General features: G+C 40.3%; 1 protein-coding gene across 2 annotated transcripts; it reads left to right on the plus strand.

Annotated features, from left to right (window-relative positions):
- Nucleotides 1-201: 201 nt before the first annotated feature.
- SMAD5 (SMAD family member 5) lies at nt 202-21,749 on the plus strand. 2 transcript variants are annotated; one of them, XM_030957276.1, is made up of 8 exons: nt 202-348; nt 711-929; nt 9,782-10,397; nt 11,609-11,860; nt 13,016-13,135; nt 13,772-13,993; nt 16,288-16,544; nt 16,933-21,749. In XM_030957276.1, the coding sequence occupies exons 3-8, from the start codon at nt 9,995-9,997 to the stop codon at nt 17,074-17,076; spliced, it is 1,398 nt and encodes a 465-aa protein (XP_030813136.1). In that variant the 5' UTR covers nt 202-348; nt 711-929; nt 9,782-9,994; the 3' UTR covers nt 17,077-21,749. The 2 variants fall into 2 exon arrangements, with proteins under 2 accessions (XP_030813136.1, XP_030813135.1); XM_030957275.1 differs by lacking the exon at nt 711-929.
- The last annotated feature ends 204 nt before the right edge of the window (nt 21,750-21,953 follow it).

Genomic DNA, 21,953 nt, shown 5'->3' on the forward strand with positions numbered 1-21,953 from the left:
TTACTTTCTGGTCACCGAACCCCGCACACTTATTCACTAATTCATTATTTACATTTATTTCGCTCCCTTTCCCAGCGCGGGACCAATTCCCCACAGGGCCCCTTCCCACACGGCACCCGGGCCGGGCCCGGCCCTTTTCCCGCTTCCTCCCGCCGCCGCCGTGGCGCGCGCGCGGCCCCGCCCCACGCACATCCGGGTCCCGGCGCTGGCCCCGCCGGCCCCGCCGCCGCCGCCGCTCCCGTCCCGCCGTCTCCCCCGGCAAAGTTTCGCTGCAGCAGCAGCGGCGGCCGCGGCCCAGCCGGCGCCTCACGGACACCCGCCCCGGGGAGGCCGCCTGCTCCGCGCCGGGTGGGTCGGGGCGGCGGGATGGTTGGGGCGGGAGGTTGCGGGCCGCGGGGTCGCGGCGCTGCGAGTCGGGTTCCGGGCGGCCGTGAGGGAGCGGGGGGAGACGGGGCCGAGGCCTCGGGCGGGCCCGCGGTGACACCGGGGGTCCCGGCGGGGCGGGAGCGCACGGGGAGCGGCCTGCGGGGGAAGGAGCAGCCCCGGGAGGGAGAGGAGAGCGCGGGGCCGCCCGCGGGGCTGCTCGGACACGCGTGGTGCCGGTACAGGAGCGGACACCGCCGCGCTCGGCGGAGGCTCGAGAGGGTTGTCTCTTATTTTTGTTGCTTAGGTTTTTTCGGGTTTTTTTTTTTTTTTTTTTTTTTTTTAAGACGAGGACTCTTTTAACTGGAGTCAGGCCTGAGTGAGCGAGAGGAGAGCAACAAACACGTTTGCAGGCGCTGGTGAAGAGGCGGGAGGCGATGTGCGGGCTCACACACGCACTGAGCGATCACAAACACACACAGAGCGATCACAAACTCACACTTGTCCACCTTGGCCTTCCTCGCGTGTAGCCCTGACAGCTGCCTGACAACAGATGAACAGCTTCGGTGATTTAGAATGGCAATTTTTGTCTTCTGCGGGTTGTATATTTAATAGAGGAGATATGCTCTTGCGGTTAAAAGCACAAGACTGGAAATCAAATGATCTGTGCTTTGTTCCAGTTGTGGGGTTTCTAATGTGACCTTAAGGTGATTGAGTGATATTTTGCAGGAAAGTGAGATAGGGATGAACTGATTCAGCAGTAGTGCTGGATGTATTATTGAATAGGTTCAATAATAGTTGTTGAGTCTCTTTGTAGAATAGGTAGGGATTTAGAAATTCCATGCAGTGAATCACTTGGGCTCACTGCTGCCACAAAACCTCCAAGGAATAACTGTCAGAATTTGCATCAGCAAAGTTTTGTCTGTCATGGGAAATTAGGTTGTCAGTATATGATGGGTTTAGATGAAATCTCATGCTGTTTTCATTCCTTCGTTAATTTCAGATAATTAGCCTTTCATGGGTGGCTTTAAAAAGAATGAAAACTGAAATGAGCATAGTTCATTGCGTGTGTCAGTTACAGAAGTTCTGCTCAGAATCGCTTCCTGGTATTCTGAGGAATCACAGTTTGACTGGAGTAAAGAAAAAGGTGCAAACACTTGCAGGCATGTGCCTGTGCTCATCAAAACCTGTAATGCTTTATGAAGTTGGCAGCTAGTGGTAGTGGAAGTTAATAGAAGCAGCAAATAACTTAATTGAAGATGTTTCATAATTAGTGTGTTGTAACTTTTGAGAGTGCCCTGTCTGTGTTGGATTTAATGTCTTAATCCCTACCGTTTGATAGTGGTTTACTCTTACCTCTGATATTATAATTTTGTTCACTTGGCCTTGAAATTGCTGCTAAGTGACTAATGCCACTTATTTCTGCAAAATAAAACCCCAATAAACCACGTGCTTACTGGGATACCTACCTTTTTCAAACCTTTCTTTTCCTTTCAAATGTGGAGGACAGACATTTGAGATGGGAATTTTCTCTTTTTCTGAAGAGGACTTTCCAGGTGGAAGTCCAGATGGACAATCATGATGGGGCTGACAAATGGAAAAGAAGGAAGAGAGGCTTCCTCTGCATTTCTGTTGATGACAAAAGATCACAACAGGGTGTGCTGCTGTAATGGGTAGTTTTTTTGGGTTTTTTTGAGGTTTGTATTTTAACCTCTAATGGAACCTGAAGGAACAGCTGTAATTATTGAACCTTTACTATTTTGTACTTGTTGGAAGTCAGATTTTTAATCTTACACTTGGAGTGGGTGATCTGTGCGGAGTTTTTTATGATCACAGAATATTATTTGAGCTGGAAAAAATGTCTCCCAAGATGGAGTGCTCATGCTCAATTAAGGAACTTTTTGGGCTTATTTGAATGTTCTTTGCTAATTATGTTGTGATCTTTAATGCTTTGGAGGACATATTTAATTGCAGAAAACTGTCCTCTATTTTCTGTATAGAAGTCTAAGAAAAGTGCTAGGAACTTATTTATTGCTCTTGGCTGAATTACATACCTGCAGAAATACTCCTGTGGCAATTCTGTGCAAGTCCCTGTGTCTTCCCTTCCTTCCAGTTAAGGCCTTGCTGGTTATATTCATGTTTGTTTGGGGTTTTTTTAATTAAAGTACAAGTTTCTTCAAATATCTATGTTAGATTTGGTGGAATTAATTTTATTTTAATCTGTTAATGTTTCTTTAAAGATCTTTACTGATGTTTTTTTTATAACAGATAAGGAGCTTGTGTTCAAAATGAGAAGATTTATTCTTGTGTGAGCTGAGTGCACTTGAGATATCTTCATGGCTAACGATAAGCAGCTCATTAAAAGCAAGCTGAGCAGTAATTTAACACTTTTGCCGTTATCATTAGTCACAGTGCAAGTTCCTGCCTTGTTTTCTGGAAGCCTTTTTAGCCGTGTTCCTGTGACCACGTAGAGGAGTTTGGCTGGCACTGGGGCGCGCTTGACCAGCGTGGGTTGGCACGGTGCAGGACGCTGCCTGCCAAGTCCCTATCCCCACTGACCTACCACCAAGGTTGTGCCTGCCAGCACTGTCATCCTTGACAGAGGATCTTTGTCAGAGTCCCTGCTACTGATACACCAACTATGAAGTAGTGTCTCTGAATTCTGGGTCAGTGGATGTCACAAACTGACAAATTTAGAATACTTTGCCATTCATTCATTCTGTGCAAGGGGAAAAAAAAAAAACTTGCTGAATTACTATTGTCAGTGTTCCCTCCAATCCTGTAGCTTTTGTAAACTTGTCACAGGCTTAATGCAGTTCAGTTGGAATGAAGTGTATACACACACACACACATATACATCTTTATTTTTTGTCTTCTTTTAAAGCTTTTTGGCTGGCCCATTTTTCAGGTTATACTTTCTGTTGCCAACTCATAGTATTTAGAATCTTGGTCTTTAATGAAGGTCTTGCACATGAGCGTTTACATTTTTAGAAGGCTTTGTCCAGCTTGTTAATTTTTAGCATACTTTAGAGTTTGTGAAAAGCACAAGATGCCCTTTATTTTCCCATTTTTGTTTCCAAGTGTAGTACTGAGGTCATTCCTAATCACCCACTTGCTTGTCCATGTCCAACCTACCAATGGAGGCATAGGCCTTTGTTTTCATGTTTAGTGAAATGTAGCAGTGCTTTTCTCTGGAATTTTAATTAAGAAATGGATTCTAAGTTGTAGTTATATGCTTTGGTTAGAGTAGATCTGAAATAACCTTAAAAACAGGAGGCAGTTTCAGGGCTGTCTACTGTTGATGGTGGCATTTTCCAGCATAATGCTTCTCCTGGAAAGTACCACTTAGCTGAAACAGAAAAGTGAGAAAATGTACAGTTCTGATAAAACACTTAAGGAAGACAGGTTTTGGTTCTAAGATGGAAATTATAGTTTTTAGAATTTCTGCAAAAGCTAATTGCTCAGTAATTAGTGCAGCTGCAGAGACCAGGGCCATGGGAGCACTGGATTTTTTTGTTTTAAATGTGGATGCTTTAAGAAATAGAACATTTTAGGCATAGCAAGTTTTGGTGTTTTCTCCCTCCCTCTCCCTTCCCCTGTATCAGAGTTAAACCCAAATTTTGCCATGATGCAGAACAAATTCAAAACTGTTCTTCAATTATAATTTTTCTGAGCTTTTATTGGCATCAGATGGAAGTGAGGATACTTTGGAAGTGCAGTGGAGCTCTCTTAGTGATCTCTTTGCCTGGACCTCTTTTGTGGTATAAATCATTATCACTGGTATTATTTTTGACAATAGTTTTTGAGGAAACTTTCAGAAGAAGCAGAAGCATCACTCTACTATCTGAGTTGTATCTTCCATATACATTGTATTACTTGCTGCTTGTGCTTGGCCTCAGAGTTTGTTAGGTTTTTTATAAGAGAGTGCTGGTTAAATACTTCTCAGCTGACAGAGCTAAATGCTTCAGCATTTTTTAAGCTATGTTAGATGGTGTACAGATGTGGAAATTAAAAGCAAAAGTATTGTGTGAGAAAGCCTTGTCAGCAATTGTCAGTAGATTTTTCTGTTTGCAGGGCAGTCACAGTTAGTAAAAGTTTTGAAGATACCAGATAGTTCTTTTCTCTTCTTGTTTACATATATTATCAGTTAGATTATATTGCCTTACAAGGCATGTTTGAAGCAAGAAATCAAGTGCTAGGGTAAAAGCACTTACCGTAGATTTTGGTCAGCTGGATGCCAGTTCTCATGAAAATACCACAAGTTCCTTTTTGATATAATTTATAAAATCTCTTTCATCTTTTACTTAACTTCTTTTGCCTCTTGTCCCCGTAAGTTTTTTTCATTGGTGGTATTCCTTGTGGCTGAGATGTTGCACAGGGTAATTGAAGAGAAATCTTTTCTGTGGAGAAGCTGTGGCAATGGTTTGAAGGATGCAGGCCCTTCAAGTTCATTGAACAAGTTTTTTAACCACAGTGTCATCTTAGGATTTGTTCTATGCTTGATGTGTATGGAGAAACTGTGGAGTTAGCATTTCTCCTGTGTTTGGTTTAAAGAAAAGACTCTAATATGTGCCATTGCATGGGACTGTGTGCTGGGCTACAATGTAAGCTTGGGAAAATGATAATAAAACCCAAGCACAATCCTGCACAGTTCCTGTCAGGAAATTTATAAGGAAAGAAGGATTTTAATAAAACCAAGTGAAATGATGTGTGAGGTTGTAGTTTTAAAGAAAGTATTGATCTGTGTATATAGCATAACACACTATAATATACTACTGCAGTTGAGTTTCTGAGCTTCTGTATGAATATGTATGTTAATGTGTGTATGGAGTCAAAATACTTGAGCATTTCTGAGTTTGAAGGGCAATAAAGTTAAGCACAAGAGCTGACTGCAGAACAGCTTTAACTGCAGATCTGCAGCAGCTCTAATGAACTCCCAGTTGTGCTGCTGCTTATAAGTGGTGCTTTGTTTATTGTATGAAGTTGAGTCTCAAAACAGCTTCTAATCATCAGCAGTGAAGTTCCTTGTTTCACATTGGGTATGATGCTACAGGAGGCTTCCTGAATTTGCAAACAAGTAAATTAGTGGGAAGAGAATAGTCCTTGTACATTCGAGCACAGCCTTAGTACTGGCAGTAGGAAGGGATAAGGGTCATTGGTTTTACCCATTTTAAAATAGTTTTACCCATTTTGTGCTTGTGAAAGCATCATTCACTGCCCTGCTGCTTGCGGGATGATGGTTTGCTTGGTTAATGGTACTTCAAACCTGGATTTTGCAGGTGGGAAATCAGTTTGGAATCAATGGGAGAACAGGTTACATACCAAATGCATCTCATGAAAATAGGTACACCTTATTTAGTGTTACATTTTCTGTTCTGTGGTGACTCTTGCTCAGGTCCTTTTAGCCAGAAGGAGATTCCTTGGTATGACATCAAATGGACCTACTGAACTTGCCAGTTTAATGAAGTAGACTAAGGAAATTTCACAAGAATTGACAAAGGGAAGTCAAGTTGCTTGGTATTTGTGATGGCAGATGGAAAGTGGTAGAGTTCTCCCCTCTGCTTAAATGAAATATAGGTTCTGTTGTTGGCCAACTTTGTTTAGATCTGGCTGGATGAAGTATTAAGGAGGGGGTTCAAACAATGGACCTGTTCACCCAACTAGTTTCCTTCCATTTGCTGTAGTCATTAACAAGAACTTTTAAAGTATAAATAATGCATGCCCCAAAGTCTAATTTTGATACAACGATTATTTCCTTTTATATTTGCCCTTTAAAAGCCCCCTCATGCTACTCCATGTAATTCATTACACTCGCTCCTAAAAGAGTGTTTGTAGCTTTTTAAATGTAATAGTGTGGTTTTCAGTTGATGTTCTCTTGTAGCTCAGCTGAAAAGTTATTTAATAAAAGGAGGTAATGCATAATAGACCCTCTGCATCTTAAGGAAATTTAAGCAAGCTTTTTTCCCCGTGAAAGTTGTTACCAGCTGTGTCTAGAGGTACAGCAATAAGAGTAATTTGTGCACCACTGAATGAAAATGTGACTTTTTAAAGCATTTGTTTCTGTATTCAAAGCTCAGTGATGCTCTGTGGTACTGCAATCATAGCTCATAACTTGGGCTTTTAGGCCTCAGAAGAAATTGATTGTAAGTACAGATGATCTGGGGAAGCTGTTCCTGGCAGATGTCAGGATTACTTAGAAACCTTTCACAAATTAGATGCTGAAATTACAGCAAATGCAAGTAAATGTTCTAAATGTGGTTTGTGCCACACATTCAGAAATCTAAAAACCCTGCATGAATTGCAATTTCTACATGGAAATGTTTGGTTTCTACTTAAATACCTGAACCTACAGCTTTGTGGCCTTAAATAGCTCATGAAGCCAGCTCATGATTCATGAACCTTTTTAACTCTGCCTTGTTTTCTTAAGAAAGGCAAAAGCTGTAAACCTTCAGTGTTTTACCATCCAAAATGAACTTTGGGCAGGTGTGCAATGGGATAAATTCAGTGTAATTTTTTACTTCTCAAAGCCTATTAGTATTTTGTTGCATTTTCTTTCTTGGCCTTGATTTTCTTGAACAGGTTCAAATACACTTCTGTTGGAGAGTGTTTAAAGCCTCATAAGTGGCCAAAATGGAGTTACAGTGGATGGTATGAAGGACTTCAACAGTCTCATTTTTCAGCGGTTAGAGTTACAAGCATGTATGTGGAAACTTTTTTGAAGAAGTTGAAGCAGTTTTGATCAAATCTGTTGATCAGAACAATTTGATCTGTTCTGATGCTTCTGAAATGCTTATTTTACCAGGCTTTGCTTTTGTTGATGGGCCCTCAAATGTAAAGTTTTAGAGTTAATTATGTTACTTACTGTGAGCAGATTATTTCTAAAATGATAGTTTTTAGGACAGTCATTTATCATAATTCCCTTGCCACTTGCCCTTCAAATACTAATTACTGCAAAATATCATCATTAGTAGAACTGTTCCAACTTCCTTTCCTTCTAGTGAGCTTGTTTATTCCATGAGTGTACTTGTGGGTAAATGAGGTTGGAATTGTATAAAACAAATAAAGTATCTTTCCTAGTCGATCCATTATGTTCAAAATAATAAAAACAAAATAAAATTTTACATGATCATAGCATAGAATTGTAGATCTTTAAATTTGGTTTCTTAATACAGAGGGGGCTCCTGTAATGGGATAGATCAGGGGATGTTTGTTAAGATCTCCTTTGAGCTCAGCTTAACTAGAGGAATTTCCAGTGCATCTTTGGCCTTGATGATGCATAAGATTCTTTGAAAGCATAGCTGAAAGCAAAAATAGAACATTTTAATTGTCTCTGGTCTGAGATTCTAGGTGGGTTCATTTCCTTTTCTAGGGGTGTGAGCAGTTGCTGATCTTGCAGCTATTGAATGTATGCATGGCTTGAAAGTAAGTTAGTTGCAACTACAAACACCTTTTACTTTTTGAAACAGTAAACTTTTATCCTCAGTAAAAGAAAAAATTCAGTCTGAGTTCCTGGCCAAATTTATTTCCCTTTATGTATTTCCTGTTACTTTGAAGGGTGCAGATATTCTCATGTGTAATAGTCCAAGGGATCTAAATTAGTCTGAAAGTGCAGACATGGTGATATTTCTGAAGAAAACAGGTGATATGTAATTATTTGAGTTTTTTTCTCAATACCTTCTTCCAGGGAGTTACTGAAGCAGTGGGAGATTTCTGTTCTTTTTTTTTTTTTTTTTCATTTTGGTTTTTTATGAGAACTCTAGGAAGAAAGACCTTCAAACAGTTTTTGTGTTTGCTTTGCTTTCCCGATTTTTTTTCCATATTACTGAAACAAAGTTGAATAATCAAAGAACTACCAATGGGATTAAGCTACTACATGAAATAAGTGGATTTTTTTCCTGTAGATGAGCACCAAGTATCCTTGGGATTGTTCCCTGCTTTCCTCACCCTCTATAACTCCATAATAGAAAATATAGGATGGTTACACTTGGGACATGAATGCCTTGCCTAGGGATGTTTGCTGTAGCTGTGGCTGCTGGTGCTTAGCACATGGTTTTGTTACATAGGAGGATCTGTCCAGGTGCCTGAGTGAGCCTGTAAATGTGCCCAGACGCTTAAAAAGCCTTATCAGATGACTTTTAGTTTATCAAAGATGGGAGGAAAAAAGATCTTCGTGATTAAAGGTAGCAATCTAAGAGAACCAGCAAAGAGATATTTAACATTTTGCTTCCCCCCCACCCCCTTTTTCTCTTATGTGCAGATTTGGTGTCTTGGGCTGGGGTAGGTGTTCTAATTCACCGTGGTTTATCAAAAGTGGAGAGACAATGTTGTTTGGCAGTCTCTGTAGCAAGAGAGGAAGCATCTTTTGTTATTGACATCCTTTCTCTTAGCTCTGCTCTTGCTTTTTGCCAGCTGCTCATTGTCTATACTTGCTTATTTAGTATTCACAAGGGATTTTACAAGTTCTTATCAGTTCGTTGCCACAGCACATCATTTCCTCTTGTCATCGGTACTCCTTAAATTGCTGGGGGGAGGATTTGCATTAGGGCTGGTGAGTGGTAAAACACCATTCATGAGCCAGTTGTTCTGCTCTTCTCCTTTCCGAGGCACTTTGTAGTAAAGGTCACATTTCTAATGCTTACTCCAACCATGTCTTTTCCCCCCTTCTTTTTACTGGGGAGAAGAAAACAATTTTTTTTTTTGCCAAGGCTAAAAATATCCAGCTCTTCAAATACTCTTCTTAAAAGATATAAGGAAGTGCAGCATAAAATTAGCTACAGCTAAAAAAAGGTTGACCACCTCTCTGGGTGGCTGGAGAAGGTTTGGTTTGTGCTTTTCATTGGGTTTTTCTTTTAATTGTGCTTTGTTTTCTTTGTCTGCAGTTTCTTCCTAATTTCTTTTCATAAGCTCAAAAACATGGGGTGACTAATTAGAGCTCAAGAAAAAGCAGATGCTGTAGGTTTTTTTTCCTTTTTGGAAATAAAGATCCATTTGAGAAGCTGAATATTTCCATGCAGTATTGGCTTTGGAACTGGTGGTTCCAGCCTGCCTCCTCCCTGTTTCTTCCAAGCAAGTTTAGTTTTCTAGTGCAGCACCATGACAGGGATATATTGCTAGTTTGAAAGCATATTCCTCAAGCTTATCTTCTGAGAGAAAGTAATCAATTTCAGAAGTGTAATGGGAACTGTGCTGTCCCTACTGACCATCATCCCTTGATGGTCCCTATTCCCACTAATCAGCAGTGCAAGCTTTGGGGACTGATCAGTTTTTTCGAGTGTACATAGTACTACTGGGATTTTGTTTTGAAACAAAATCAGGTGCAATGCTGGGCTTGAAACAGGAAGTCTTCTCATATGTGCCTTTTGTTTTACCACAGCCTTTACTTGTTTACTAATTCCTTGTTCAATTATCTTTTTACTAGAACTAAATTGGAGGAATCCATCATCATTTTTGATGCGAAGGCTTCATCACTGACATCTCTATGCTCATTTGTCATCCTCCAGGAAATAATACGGCTCATCAGTTGCAATAAGTGCTTTGGGTGTAAACTGACATTTATTTGGAAAAAAACAAATTAATTAACAAAAAAACCCAACAGACAAAACCCAACAAACTTTTTGAAGACTTGTGTCAAATGACGTCAATGGCCAGTTTGTTCTCCTTTACTAGCCCAGCTGTAAAGCGTCTGTTGGGCTGGAAACAAGGAGATGAAGAGGAAAAATGGGCAGAAAAAGCTGTTGATGCTTTGGTAAAAAAGCTGAAAAAGAAAAAGGGTGCTATGGAAGAACTAGAGAAAGCCTTGAGCAGCCCAGGGCAGCCCAGCAAGTGCGTTACTATCCCCCGCTCCTTGGATGGACGGCTGCAGGTTTCTCACAGGAAGGGCCTTCCCCACGTCATCTACTGCCGTGTGTGGCGCTGGCCGGATCTGCAGAGCCATCACGAGCTGAAGCCCTTGGATATTTGTGAATTTCCTTTTGGATCCAAACAAAAGGAAGTCTGCATCAATCCATACCACTACAAGAGGGTGGAGAGCCCAGGTATGTTTGAAAGTTATGGTCTGAAAAACTGAACAGAATCTTCGGTACTTAACTATTCACTCCATCCTCTTCCTCCTCTGGTACTGTACAACCAATTGAAAGTGGTGTGTGAGGCAGTGTGGGAAAGGAATGTTCAAAGTGCACATTACTGGTGGGGTTTTGGGGAGGTGTGTAGTCCATTCTGTACTAATGGTCTGAGCTGTTTTCTTTGGGATTAATCACCTTTTTCCCACAGACTTCTTTAGCCTGCTGCCCTTAAAGTTAGTAGCAAACTTCTCCTTTGTTGTGAAATAGAAAGCAGTGATGTGTTCTTTCAGGTTCAGTTTCAAAATCTCAGTCCTTGCAAGAATGTTGGTGGCTGCCTTTCAGGGGCTTGCTAATTAATCAATGTGTGACATGAACTGAGGAGATGAAAAATAAAATTAATAAAATTCTAGGGTGGTAGAGTTCCCCACATGACTTCCAGTTAGGAGACAGCAGAGATGCATAGAAGCAGGAGATGTGATCAGTTAGAGGAAGGTATATGTCAGATGTGTGTCAGGTAAGGAACCTGCTCTTTAAATGTGCTGTGGGAATGGTGAGGAGGATTGGGATTGCAGTGGGAGAGATGAAGAATGTTGCTCTGGACAGTGTGGTGAGAAGTTGCTTCCCTTGCTCCCCAGAGTGGTTGTAACTCTACTGCAATGGCTGTACTGCTCAAGTGCACTGCTGCAGCACTGGAATTCCAGACTCCAGCAGTGCTGAAGTTAAAATACATGGCAGTACAGATTTTGTTTCTCTTCAGTGGAAAGGACGATATGTAACTGTATAGTTTGACTGTAGTAATAGAGACTGTATTCTCATTTTCTCTGATTTGCTAATGTGTGCAGATAGAAATTTTGCACTTCTGCATCCGTATTTCAGTATGTGCCACATGTAGCGTGGTTTAGTTTATTATTTTTTTAGAAACAGGTCATCTTCTGGTTGTGTGAAATACGTGTGTGTTTTTGTGATTCTTGCAAGAGTAAAGTTTGAATCTTTCATTAAGAATGATGTGAAAAATGAAGGAGAGGATGGGGTAGAGGCATGCCACATTCATCCCCTGCTCCTCTTCCCACCCCAGCTAGAGTTGAAATTATCACAATGAGCAGAATAGCACATTATTTGTATCTCTTACCTTATATCTCAGGTTTTAACCTAAATATATCTGGGATTTGTTTGTTTTTTTGCAGTTCTACCTCCAGTGTTAGTGCCTAGACATAGTGAATTCAACCCCCAGCACAGTCTGCTAGTTCAGTTCAGGAACCTGAGCCACAACGAGCCGCACATGCCTCACAACGCGACATTTCCAGACTCCTTCCAGCAACCCAACAGCACTCCATTCTCCATCTCACCAAACAGCCCCTACCCCCCTTCTCCAGCCAGCAGCACTTACCCGAGCTCCCCAGCCAGCTCTGGGCCATCCAGTCCCTTTCAGCTGCCAGGTGAGTACAGCCTGAGTGGCAGTTCAATAAAAATCATTGAAATGTCACGTGTTGTTGTGACCCGTGACCTCAGGAATTCGTGGCTTTTTCTTTTGCATTTTATGGGATTTTCTTCCTAGTTTTGTCACTGATCAGAGTTAATTGTTACAGTTTTATTTTTCCAACTGCCTTTTGTCATGGATGTAATACTGGTGAGTTTTTTTGCACAGCTTCACTACAGATTAACTAATCCATACTTTAGAAGAAGAATTATCAATGAAAAGAAAGCAAAGGCAGGATGCTGAACAGAAAGTTTACTGATGTCTTTCACTGAATAAAAACACTTAAAATATATTGTTTAACTGGAAAAAAGTAACATTTTTGTTGGGAAGAGACTGGATTAAACAGATTCTGTTTAACTGAGTTGGAAAACACAGAAAAAACAATTCATAGGGACAAAGGAAAGAAGTCTTACTGATTCTGTCTGATTATTGGTGTGGTTTATAAAGCCAGAGATTTAGAGTAAAGATTTTATTTTTCAGCTAGCTCAGTGGCCTGATCTTTGTAGTCTGGTTGCTCAGTTCCCCAGAAATGTCCCAGTCAGAGAGTATCTGTGTTGGCTAAGTACTGGGATCACTGGGGTGGATGCATTTATGGGGCATTGTGGGGTGTTGCCACACTGAGTGCTGTGCTGATGGAAGAAAACAGATCCACACCTCTGTAATGAACTCAGCCTGCAGGAGCAGCAAAAACCCCCAAACTCTTCTAGGCCTTTGTTATACTAAGCAAACAGTTATTTCTTCTACTGCTTTGTTTTTGAACACTGAGAAGAGGGTAGGCAAGAATGCTCGTGTTTGTGTGACAAAAAGGGGGAAGCAGAGTCATCAAGCCCAAATGCAGGAGTGCAGGTATTAAAGGAAGAAAAATGCAGAAAGAAAAAAGTGCATCTCTTATTTTTTTTCAAGTTTTCAATCTTGTTATTGGTTCCATAGGTGAAATTTCAGCTACTGAAGGAGTTTACTGTAAAGACAGCTGCCTGTGTTCAGATTTCTTTGAAAATGAGGCCAAATTTTTTAACATCTTGTTTGGGAATATTTTTGTATGTTTACAACTGTAGAATGTATAAATAAATAGTCTAAATCGCAGAAGTTTATTCTTATTTTTTCATGTTTGTAGCTGATACTCCACCTCCTGCATATATGCCCCCTGATGAACAAATGGGGCAGGATAATTCACAGTCTATGGACACAAGCAATACAATGATCCCTCAGATCATGCCAAATATATCTACCAGAGGTAAGTTGTATAGTCTGGTGTAAAATTACATAGTTTGGTGTCTTGCAACTCATGACCAAACTGAATGAATAACTTCAGATGGACCAGTAAATCCTGCTGGTAGGTGGAAGCAGTCCTCCTAGCCCCTTACTGGGGCTGTAAGAGACACAATTGAGAAATAAAACTTAACTTCCTTTTTTTTTTTTTCACCTTTCCCATTCAAAGCCTCAGGTGCATAATGTTGCTTACAGTGAGTTGAATTTTTTTCCATTTCTTTTCTGCTACCTTTGCCTGTTGCTGGAATAACATTTGCACAAAGGCTCTGAAAATTGAGTCCCAAAATACCTGTTACAACAGATTTTTTAAAAGTGAGCAGAAGAGTTATGTTTTACCTGCTATCACATAGTCTTTTCTCTGTGTGTGTGTAAGGTTGTTTTTGTTTAATATCAGGCTTAAAATTGAAAAAAACAGTAAAATCAACAGGCCAGCTAAAACGCACAAAGGTCAAAATCTTTAAGGTTATAATCAGGACACTTCTTGCCCATCATAATTGTTTACTCAGATTTTACTTAGCTTGGTGTTTTGGAAGGTCTGCTTGACAGTTTAACTTCAGTGTTTTAACTCTTACCTAAACTGTTCCTTCCATTTGCTTTTCAGATGTTCAGCCCGTTGCCTATGAAGAGCCTAAACACTGGTGTTCCATTGTGTATTATGAGTTAAACAACCGTGTTGGGGAGGCTTTCCATGCATCTTCCACAAGTGTCTTAGTAGATGGCTTTACAGATCCCTCCAATAACAAGAACAGGTTCTGCTTAGGTCTGCTCTCCAACGTTAATCGCAACTCAACGATTGAGAACACTCGGCGGCACATTGGCAAAGGTAAAGCTGGGTTTGTCTTATGAACCAAGTCCTTGCTTTTATTTCTCTATACTGCAGCAGTGATAATTCTCAGATGAGAATGCTGGAGGTAATCTGAGATGTGATACATTATCTACCTCTCCAGTATCAGAAAACAGCTTAGTTAGGTATGGTTTGATTCTAATTAGTCAGGAATTGCATGCATTTTTCTTTGTCACTAATTAAAAAGACTAAATATTACCCCTTCCCTACCAAATTAGATTGCCATTGGGGCTTGTGCTTGTTAGGGTAAATGTACTGATCTGTGTTTCAGCCCCAAGAAACATTACAGAATATGCCATGATATTCTACATTATATCTACTTCTTAAATTCTGCATACACCTTTGCAGTATGTCAGAGATTATTTGTTTGTTTTGTTGTTGTAAGGTATTACCTTCTGTCTACAGTATGTTCAAATATCTTGGTGAGTTGGCAGCAGGACTTTGAAGTGCTAATGCAAAACTGCAAGGGCTCATTTGTTTGAGTGAATCCATGGGGCGTGGATGTGTGTGGGAGGGATTCCTGGAGACAGCAGGTTTTGCAAGATCTTCTAGTTTTCCTGTACTGTTTTGGCTGATAGTACATAGAGATGCACAGTTTTCATCTTTGATGGAATGTGCCTGGATTATCTTAAATTGTAGAACACTTTTTCTGAATATAATTTTTTTTTGTGTTTAACTCAGTCCTGAGAAGAGAACTCTGTTTCTCTTGCACATGTTCAGAAGCCTTTTTACCACGTAAGAGTATTTGGTAAAGTTGGTGTTGAGTTTTGATTCATGAAAGTTCACCCTTTCCCATAACAATCTTTTAATTAGAAATAACTATAAATAGGACAAAATTTTGCAGATAATTTGGAGACCAGAAGTTCTGTTTGTGTCTATTGGAAACTTGGCTCTGTGATGCAGTTGTCCAAAAAAGTTTATAAATAAAATAATATTATAAAGGAGAGCAAGTGATTTGTGGGGCGTGGGTGGTTTGTGAGGCTCTTTTGTTTTGGCTCTTTTGTTTTTAGTGGTATTGGCAGAGAAATCTTGTGCATCTGCCTAAGGTCAGAAGTGTAACCAGGACCCATCATCATATTGTAGAATAGTAATGAGCTTTAAAATGGCTGCATCTCTAATAGTAATTATTGAAGTTAAACTTTGCTTTATGGTGACTCTTCTGACAACAATTAAGGTTATTTAGGGATAAAATACTGTTTATTTAAGGCTTTTGCTTGCAAGGTCTTGAGGTTTTGCCTCCTTAGAGCCACGCAATCCTGTGTGCTAAGGTTTTCTACTGTAGCTGGCAAGTGGTGGTCACTGTCTTTTTAAATAAATAGGGTTGTGAAAATGCAGTCTTGCCCGCCCCAGATTCTCTGACAGCTGCTTGCAGTTGTTGAAACCAACAGTTCCTCTGCAACCTCCATCCTACCTTAGTCCCAAGGGGGTCTAGCACTGTTCACAACAGTGGCTGCTGTCTGAAAGATTAACTTGCATCTGTTGAATTGCTGCAGCCTCCTCTGGCACACCACGGGATGGTCCTTAGTGGATTCTCAGGGTATTGCAGGGAAGACTTAAACAGAGCTGTATCCCAAGCATGTAAAACTGGGATAGGGGTGGGAAGGCAGGTGTCTCAGTGAAGCAGCAGGGAGCACCTGAGTTTGGGTGCTGAAGGGATGGGCAGCTTTTGTATATTAATTTTTAGTCAATAATAATGTATAGACTTCAAAACATGTGCATAGCTGAACGCAGACAGATGTGATACATCTGGGGGCTTTGTTGATGTTAAGGTCTGTAAACCCTGATGGTAATTAAGTGGAGCAGCTAGTTGGACTTACTTGTCCTTTAGCTTGATAAAATGTACTGAAAATCTGAGCAGACTGTGGATATTCTTTCTCATTCATGTCCCATCACTGACCCTTCTCCCAGGACACACCTATTTCTGTTCTACTTGGCATAGGTAGAAGCTGCCAGGTGTATAAAACTGGGGTTTTAATAATAAATTCACATAAATTCTCCAGAAAAATAGCTTGAAATAGCAATTGAAATGTGGCAGTAATTTTTTCATTCTATTCTGTAATTGATCAGAGAAGGACATCTAGTGGCTGGTGCATCATGAGCTTGCTGTGTTGAAATGAGACAGCGTGTTATAATGCAAGCAAAAGCTTTCCTGAAAACCTCCTCAGGCAGAAATTTACTCTTTTTTTCCCCCCAATAAAATAGAATTTAAGATAACTACCTCGAAATCAGAGACAACAAAGTAATTTTGAAATGTTCTTATCTTTGTTTTCAAGGAGTTCATCTCTACTACGTTGGTGGAGAAGTCTATGCTGAGTGTTTAAGTGATAGCAGCATATTTGTACAGAGCAGGAACTGCAACTACCACCATGGCTTTCATCCAACAACTGTATGCAAGATTCCCAGTGGATGCAGCCTGAAGATTTTTAACAATCAGGAGTTTGCTCAGCTTTTAGCTCAGTCTGTCAATCATGGATTTGAAGCAGTATATGAGCTCACCAAAATGTGCACCATTCGAATGAGTTTTGTAAAGGTAAATTATTCTGAGAGTATTTAAGTTTATTGTGGGTTTGGGTATTTAGCAGTAATTCCATTTGCACTGTAGCAAAGCTGTTCTGGCCTGATGGGGTTCTTTTCAATTATAAGTATATTTAAAGTGATTAACTGAGGGAGAAGGAAATCAATGCAAGAAAGGAAAAGCACAGATTCTATATTGAATGTTGGCTGTGTATTCAGTTACTTTAGTATTCAGGACAGGAATTTTTTCATTATGGTTGCTGTAATTTTGTTAAAGGACATTTAAGTTCATGGTCTAAATTTTAAGGAGTAAAGTGAAAAACAAGTCCACTAAAAAGAATGTGAGTAGAAAGGAGCAAAATTATTGAAGAAAATTGATCAGTACCATTTTGTTCATTTTCCAGGGCTGGGGAGCTGAATATCACCGGCAGGATGTCACGAGCACCCCGTGCTGGATAGAAATTCATCTTCATGGGCCCCTCCAGTGGCTGGATAAAGTACTTACACAAATGGGTTCTCCTCTTAATCCCATCTCATCTGTTTCATAGTGCTGCAATTCCACCTTCAGCCTTATTTTTAGTGAACTTATTCTAATTCTAGAGAAACTTCCAGTGGATACTGTGAGCTATATGGAGAATGGATCTTATGATTTAACTTTTTTTTTTTTAGATCCCTTTGTGACCAATTCCATTGTGTATAGCTAATCAGTTTTACATTTCAAATTGTTCTTGTGATGCTTAAGTGACAGTTGAGCCCTAAGGGAAAAAATAGTCTATTGAAAAATTCAGAACACTTTTCCCCTTCTTCCCCTTAAAACTTAAACAGACAAATGTCTTAACTGGAAAACCTTTTTGTCCTGTAGGGACAAGAATTAATGAAGACTGACTTCAGAAAATAAATACATATCATAATTAGGGATTTTTTAATGTGTTTTAATGAAATTGTTTGAACATGTGCAGCTCCAGCTTGCAAGCTGTATTTTTAGCTTAGTGTTTTAACATCTTATGGTTGACATCTGTCATAAGCAAAATTAGACTTTATTATGTCTAATTTGCCTCAGATTGAACAATGTGATTTTTTTTTTTAATGTACACATGAAATATACTTTTTACAAATATTGGAGTGGTGTAAAAACACTTGTATTTTCTATTGGAAAATGCTGTCATAAACACATTGTATATTAATACAGAATAGCAGTTCTTAGCCTTTTCCCACTTTGGTTTTTTAATATCTCTTTTAACCACCATTTAAAGTAGTAATTGATCCAAGGTAAACATCCTGCACGGTTCTGGAGTAGTGATTCTTGTTTTGCTTTGATTTACACTCATGCCGTTTGGATTTGGTTGCCAAGGCTATTTCTTTTTAGGTACCTTTCTCTATTTTAACATAAACACTACTATTTGTAAATGGCAGTGCTTACTACTTTTTGGAAGGAATAAGTTTTTTGTTTTCTTTTTGGTGTTCTAGCTGTTTATTTTACCTGTCTGGAATTGATCTGTGTTAGGCCTTTTTAGTCTCTCAGTAGACATTATGCAGTATTAGTGATTACACTGTATTTAATTCACTTTCAAGTATGAGTTTGAGTCTCTTTGAAGACTGTGAGTGGCTTAGCAAATGAGTAACTGAATGCAGAATCTTTTACTTCCAGATCATGTAATTTAATTCAGACCTCTTGGTAATGACCAAAAGTAATCACTTCTTTGTAGCCTGCATAAAACTGTGCTCTTGATCCTGTCCCTGATGGCAGGGCTTCAATCAGAAGACGTGTAGCTGTGGTTGGCATCTTTATGGGATTGAAGGATTGTGTTAATATGACAATGGAATTTCTCTCTCACATCTACAGAATCACAGAATGCTGAGGGTTGGAAGGGACCTTAAAGATCTCCCAGTCCCAACCCCCTTTTCCATGGGCAGGGACACCTCCCACCAGACCAGGCTGCTTCAGCCTTTCTCCAACCTGGCTGTGAACACTGCCAGGGTTGGGGGCATTCACAGCCTCTCTGGGCAACCTGTGCCAGTGCCTTACCAGCCTCACAGTAAAGAATTTCTTCTGTATGTCTAAGCTAAATTTGCCCTCTTTCAGTTTGGACCTGTTACTCCTTGTCCTGTCACTACAGTTCTAGACAAAGAGTCCCTCTCCAGCTTCCCTGTAGCCCCTTCAGATGCTGGAAGGTTCCCATGACGTCTCCACTCAACCTTCCTTCTCCAGGCTGAACAGCCTCAAACTTTTTCAGCCTCTGCAGGGGAGGTGCTCCAGTCCTTTTACCTCAGGACTTGCTCCAGCAGTTCCACATCCTTCTTACACTGGGGGCCCAGATCTGTGCTCAGCACTGCAGATGGGGTCTCACAAGGGCAGAGCAGAGGGGGCAGTGCCCTCCCTCCCCCTGCTGCCCATGTTCCTTGGGATGCAGCCCAGGATTCTGTTGGTTTTCTGGGCTGTGAGTGCTCAGTGTCAGGTCATGGTGAGCTTTTCATCAGCCATCACCCCCAGTCATTCTCTGCAGGGCTGCTCTCAGTCACTCTGCCCAGCCTGCAGCTGCGTCTGGGATTGCTGGGACCCCGGTGTAGGACCTTGCACTTGGCTTGGTTGAACTTAATGATGTTTGCATTTGGCAAAGTAGAGAATTTAAACACAGTACTGAACACTAAAATCAGTTACATAACATATACATATTTCTGTCCTTTATATCATAAAAAAGAGGCTGAGAGAAACATGTTAAGAGAATTAGAAGTGAATTATATACAAAATTTTGCATGCAGAAAGACCTTATATTTTTTAAACTCACCTTGCTTTTTCTCTTTCCTGAACACCTTTTCAGAAAAGGGTTCAGTGTTTGGGGGAGAGGCTGAAAATTATCATGCAAATACTTATTAAAAGATGTGTTGCAGTTAATTACTGCAATCCTGAGAAAATTATTTTTTAAACAAGTTCTTGTGTCTTCTGTTGAATGACAGTTTCTCCTCAAATGTGGAAATCGTGCATCATATGGTACCTAAGTAACAAATGATCTTAGAGGATAAGAATTGTTTACGTGTCATTAAAATGTTTTTTATGAATTGCCTTAAAGGAATAAACTGTAACACTTCTGCAGAACCCTAATGTTCTCTTGTACAGGAATTTCTGTATTTCTGTTTTGGTTTTTTGTGGTTTTTTGTTTTTTGTTTTTTTAAACAGTTTCTCAAGTATGTTTGAAAACAGATGAGTGCATCTTCAGGAGAAGGGGAGTAACATTTTTCTGCCACTTAGCTTTGGTTTCTTCCCTTTCATTCTTTGGAGCTGCAACCCACAGACAGTTATTTTGATTGAATAAGATGCCAAGTCAGTTGGCCACAGGATCCTGCTTCTATTTTCTTCTTGGGGCCTGACATTTGTCAGGTTGCTGAATATGTATATTTAACACTACAGAATATTGTATTCCTTGACTAGCTTATGTAATAAATGACATGGCACATTGAATTAAGGGAAGATTGCAGTTGTAGGTACAAGATTTTACTTTATCCAAAATGTTTTTCACCTGGCTTCTCTCTGTTCACTTGTATGCTTATATGTGGCCAACTGAATGACTCAAGAATGGGTGCTGCAGTGGGTGCTGTGAGCCAGAGCTGGTGTTTAGTGCTAGTATTGTGGTTACATTGGCTGCCCATGCACTGAACCATAATTTCTGCAATAATATCCAGTTAACCCACTTCTGATGCTGTCATTAAGTACTGAAGTGCTCTGGCATTTTTTTGCTTGTGTACATATTCTGGAACTGCAATAGCTGCAGTGCTGGGATATCCTTGTGACTGCTGGCTTTGGCAGGGCAGGCTTGCAGGAGCAAACCCAGTCAAATTTGTCTGCATCCTACATCTCTGTCCTTCCTAGCAGGGCTTTTTGGGAGCTTTCTGGTTAGCAGATTTTGTGTGCTACTGGTTCATGGTGTTGCTAATCCTGTTTTATTCATCTGTGCTACTGATACAATATTCAGATCTGGGTGCATGGATAGATTGGATAGAAAGTTGTTTGGTGCCAACAGTGTGTAAAGTGTCACCAGAGCAGGGAGTGCTGCTCCTGGTACAGCACATTCTGCAGAAATCACCCCTTGGTCTAGAGAGAGGGATGGGGAGATTGACTCAGCCAGTGGTGTGGTAGTGGCACATGGAGCCTTTCCAGTGTAGCCCAGCTTAGACTGAATGTTACTCTTCAGTAAAAACTCATTTGGCTGTTGTAATGCATTTTCTTCTTTTTGGGCCTCTTCCTGCTTTGCACCAGCCCCAGCACTGGTTGACAGCTTTGGCAATACCAGCAGAGAGCCTGGAGCAGGCTTTCCTGGCAGTGCTTTTACAGTCCCTGAGATAAGACAGCAGCTTGGCTGTGGTTCCTTACACACCTGGGCCTTGCTGGCAGCCAGGCAGTGCCTTGTGTATCACACTCATTAACTGCATTAGGCATGAAGGGCTGACACTGGGTTATAGAATCTACAGGACCAAAATAAAACCACCTAGCAATGACTGACCAGTGAGAGACAAAACTGACAGAACAGCCCAACAGGCAAAAGAATGATGGAACAGCCCAGGTGTTACAATTCAGGATAGAATTGTTTAAAATGTTGGAATTATTTTAGTTTTGCTTGAAGCAATGATTATTTTTTTTTCCCCCCACAGTATTACAGTGTCAAAGTTGTCAATTCTTGGGTGTAAGATTGACTTGGATTCTTGCAGTATAACTCTAGAGGACATTGAAATGTGTCAGGCTTCCTCACTAGTCTGAAATAGTAACTTTTTCAGGATATTGTTTTACTTGCTCAGAGTGTTGCTGGTGATGGTTTCTGGAAAGGCAAAGAAACAAACAAAAACCAAAAACAAAACCAAACCATTTTCTAAATGTTTTGCTTCAAATGACAAACGTGACGAACTTTCTTCTGGAGTTGTGAAGTTTCTGTTGAGGAGGGTTTCCCATTCTGAATTCAAATCAATAGACCAAACTATCAGATTACAATATAATGTTGCTTTCTTGTGCTGCTCCATAAAGCTGCTTCTGTGTTTGTTGCAAGCATAACCTTTATGCTTTTGTTTACATTGTAGAAAACACAGTTCTAGCAATGAGGTTTCTTTCATTTAACTCTAAACATCTTTTTATTTTGTTAATTTTAAAATTACTAGGTTTTGCTATGTTATGTTTTTAAAGATATTTTTTGCATACTGCTGCTCATATTTCAATAAACAAAACAAAAACCCCACAGATTCTTCTGATTTCCTTTTTCTGTAACTGTGTCTCAAGTGTTTGTTTACAAGGGTTAATTTATCACGTGCTGATGCCTCTCCATGTCCGTATTCCTCCTCACACAAAGGTGATCCTGTCATTTTAAAAATACTTTTCTGTAGCTTTTTCGTAATGTGAAAGCTGCTGTGCTCTCAGAAACAGAGACCTAAATTATTTCATAAC

The sequence above is a fragment of the Camarhynchus parvulus genome, chromosome 13, assembly GCF_901933205.1.
Source record: "Camarhynchus parvulus chromosome 13, STF_HiC, whole genome shotgun sequence".
NCBI lineage: Eukaryota > Metazoa > Chordata > Aves > Passeriformes > Thraupidae > Camarhynchus > Camarhynchus parvulus.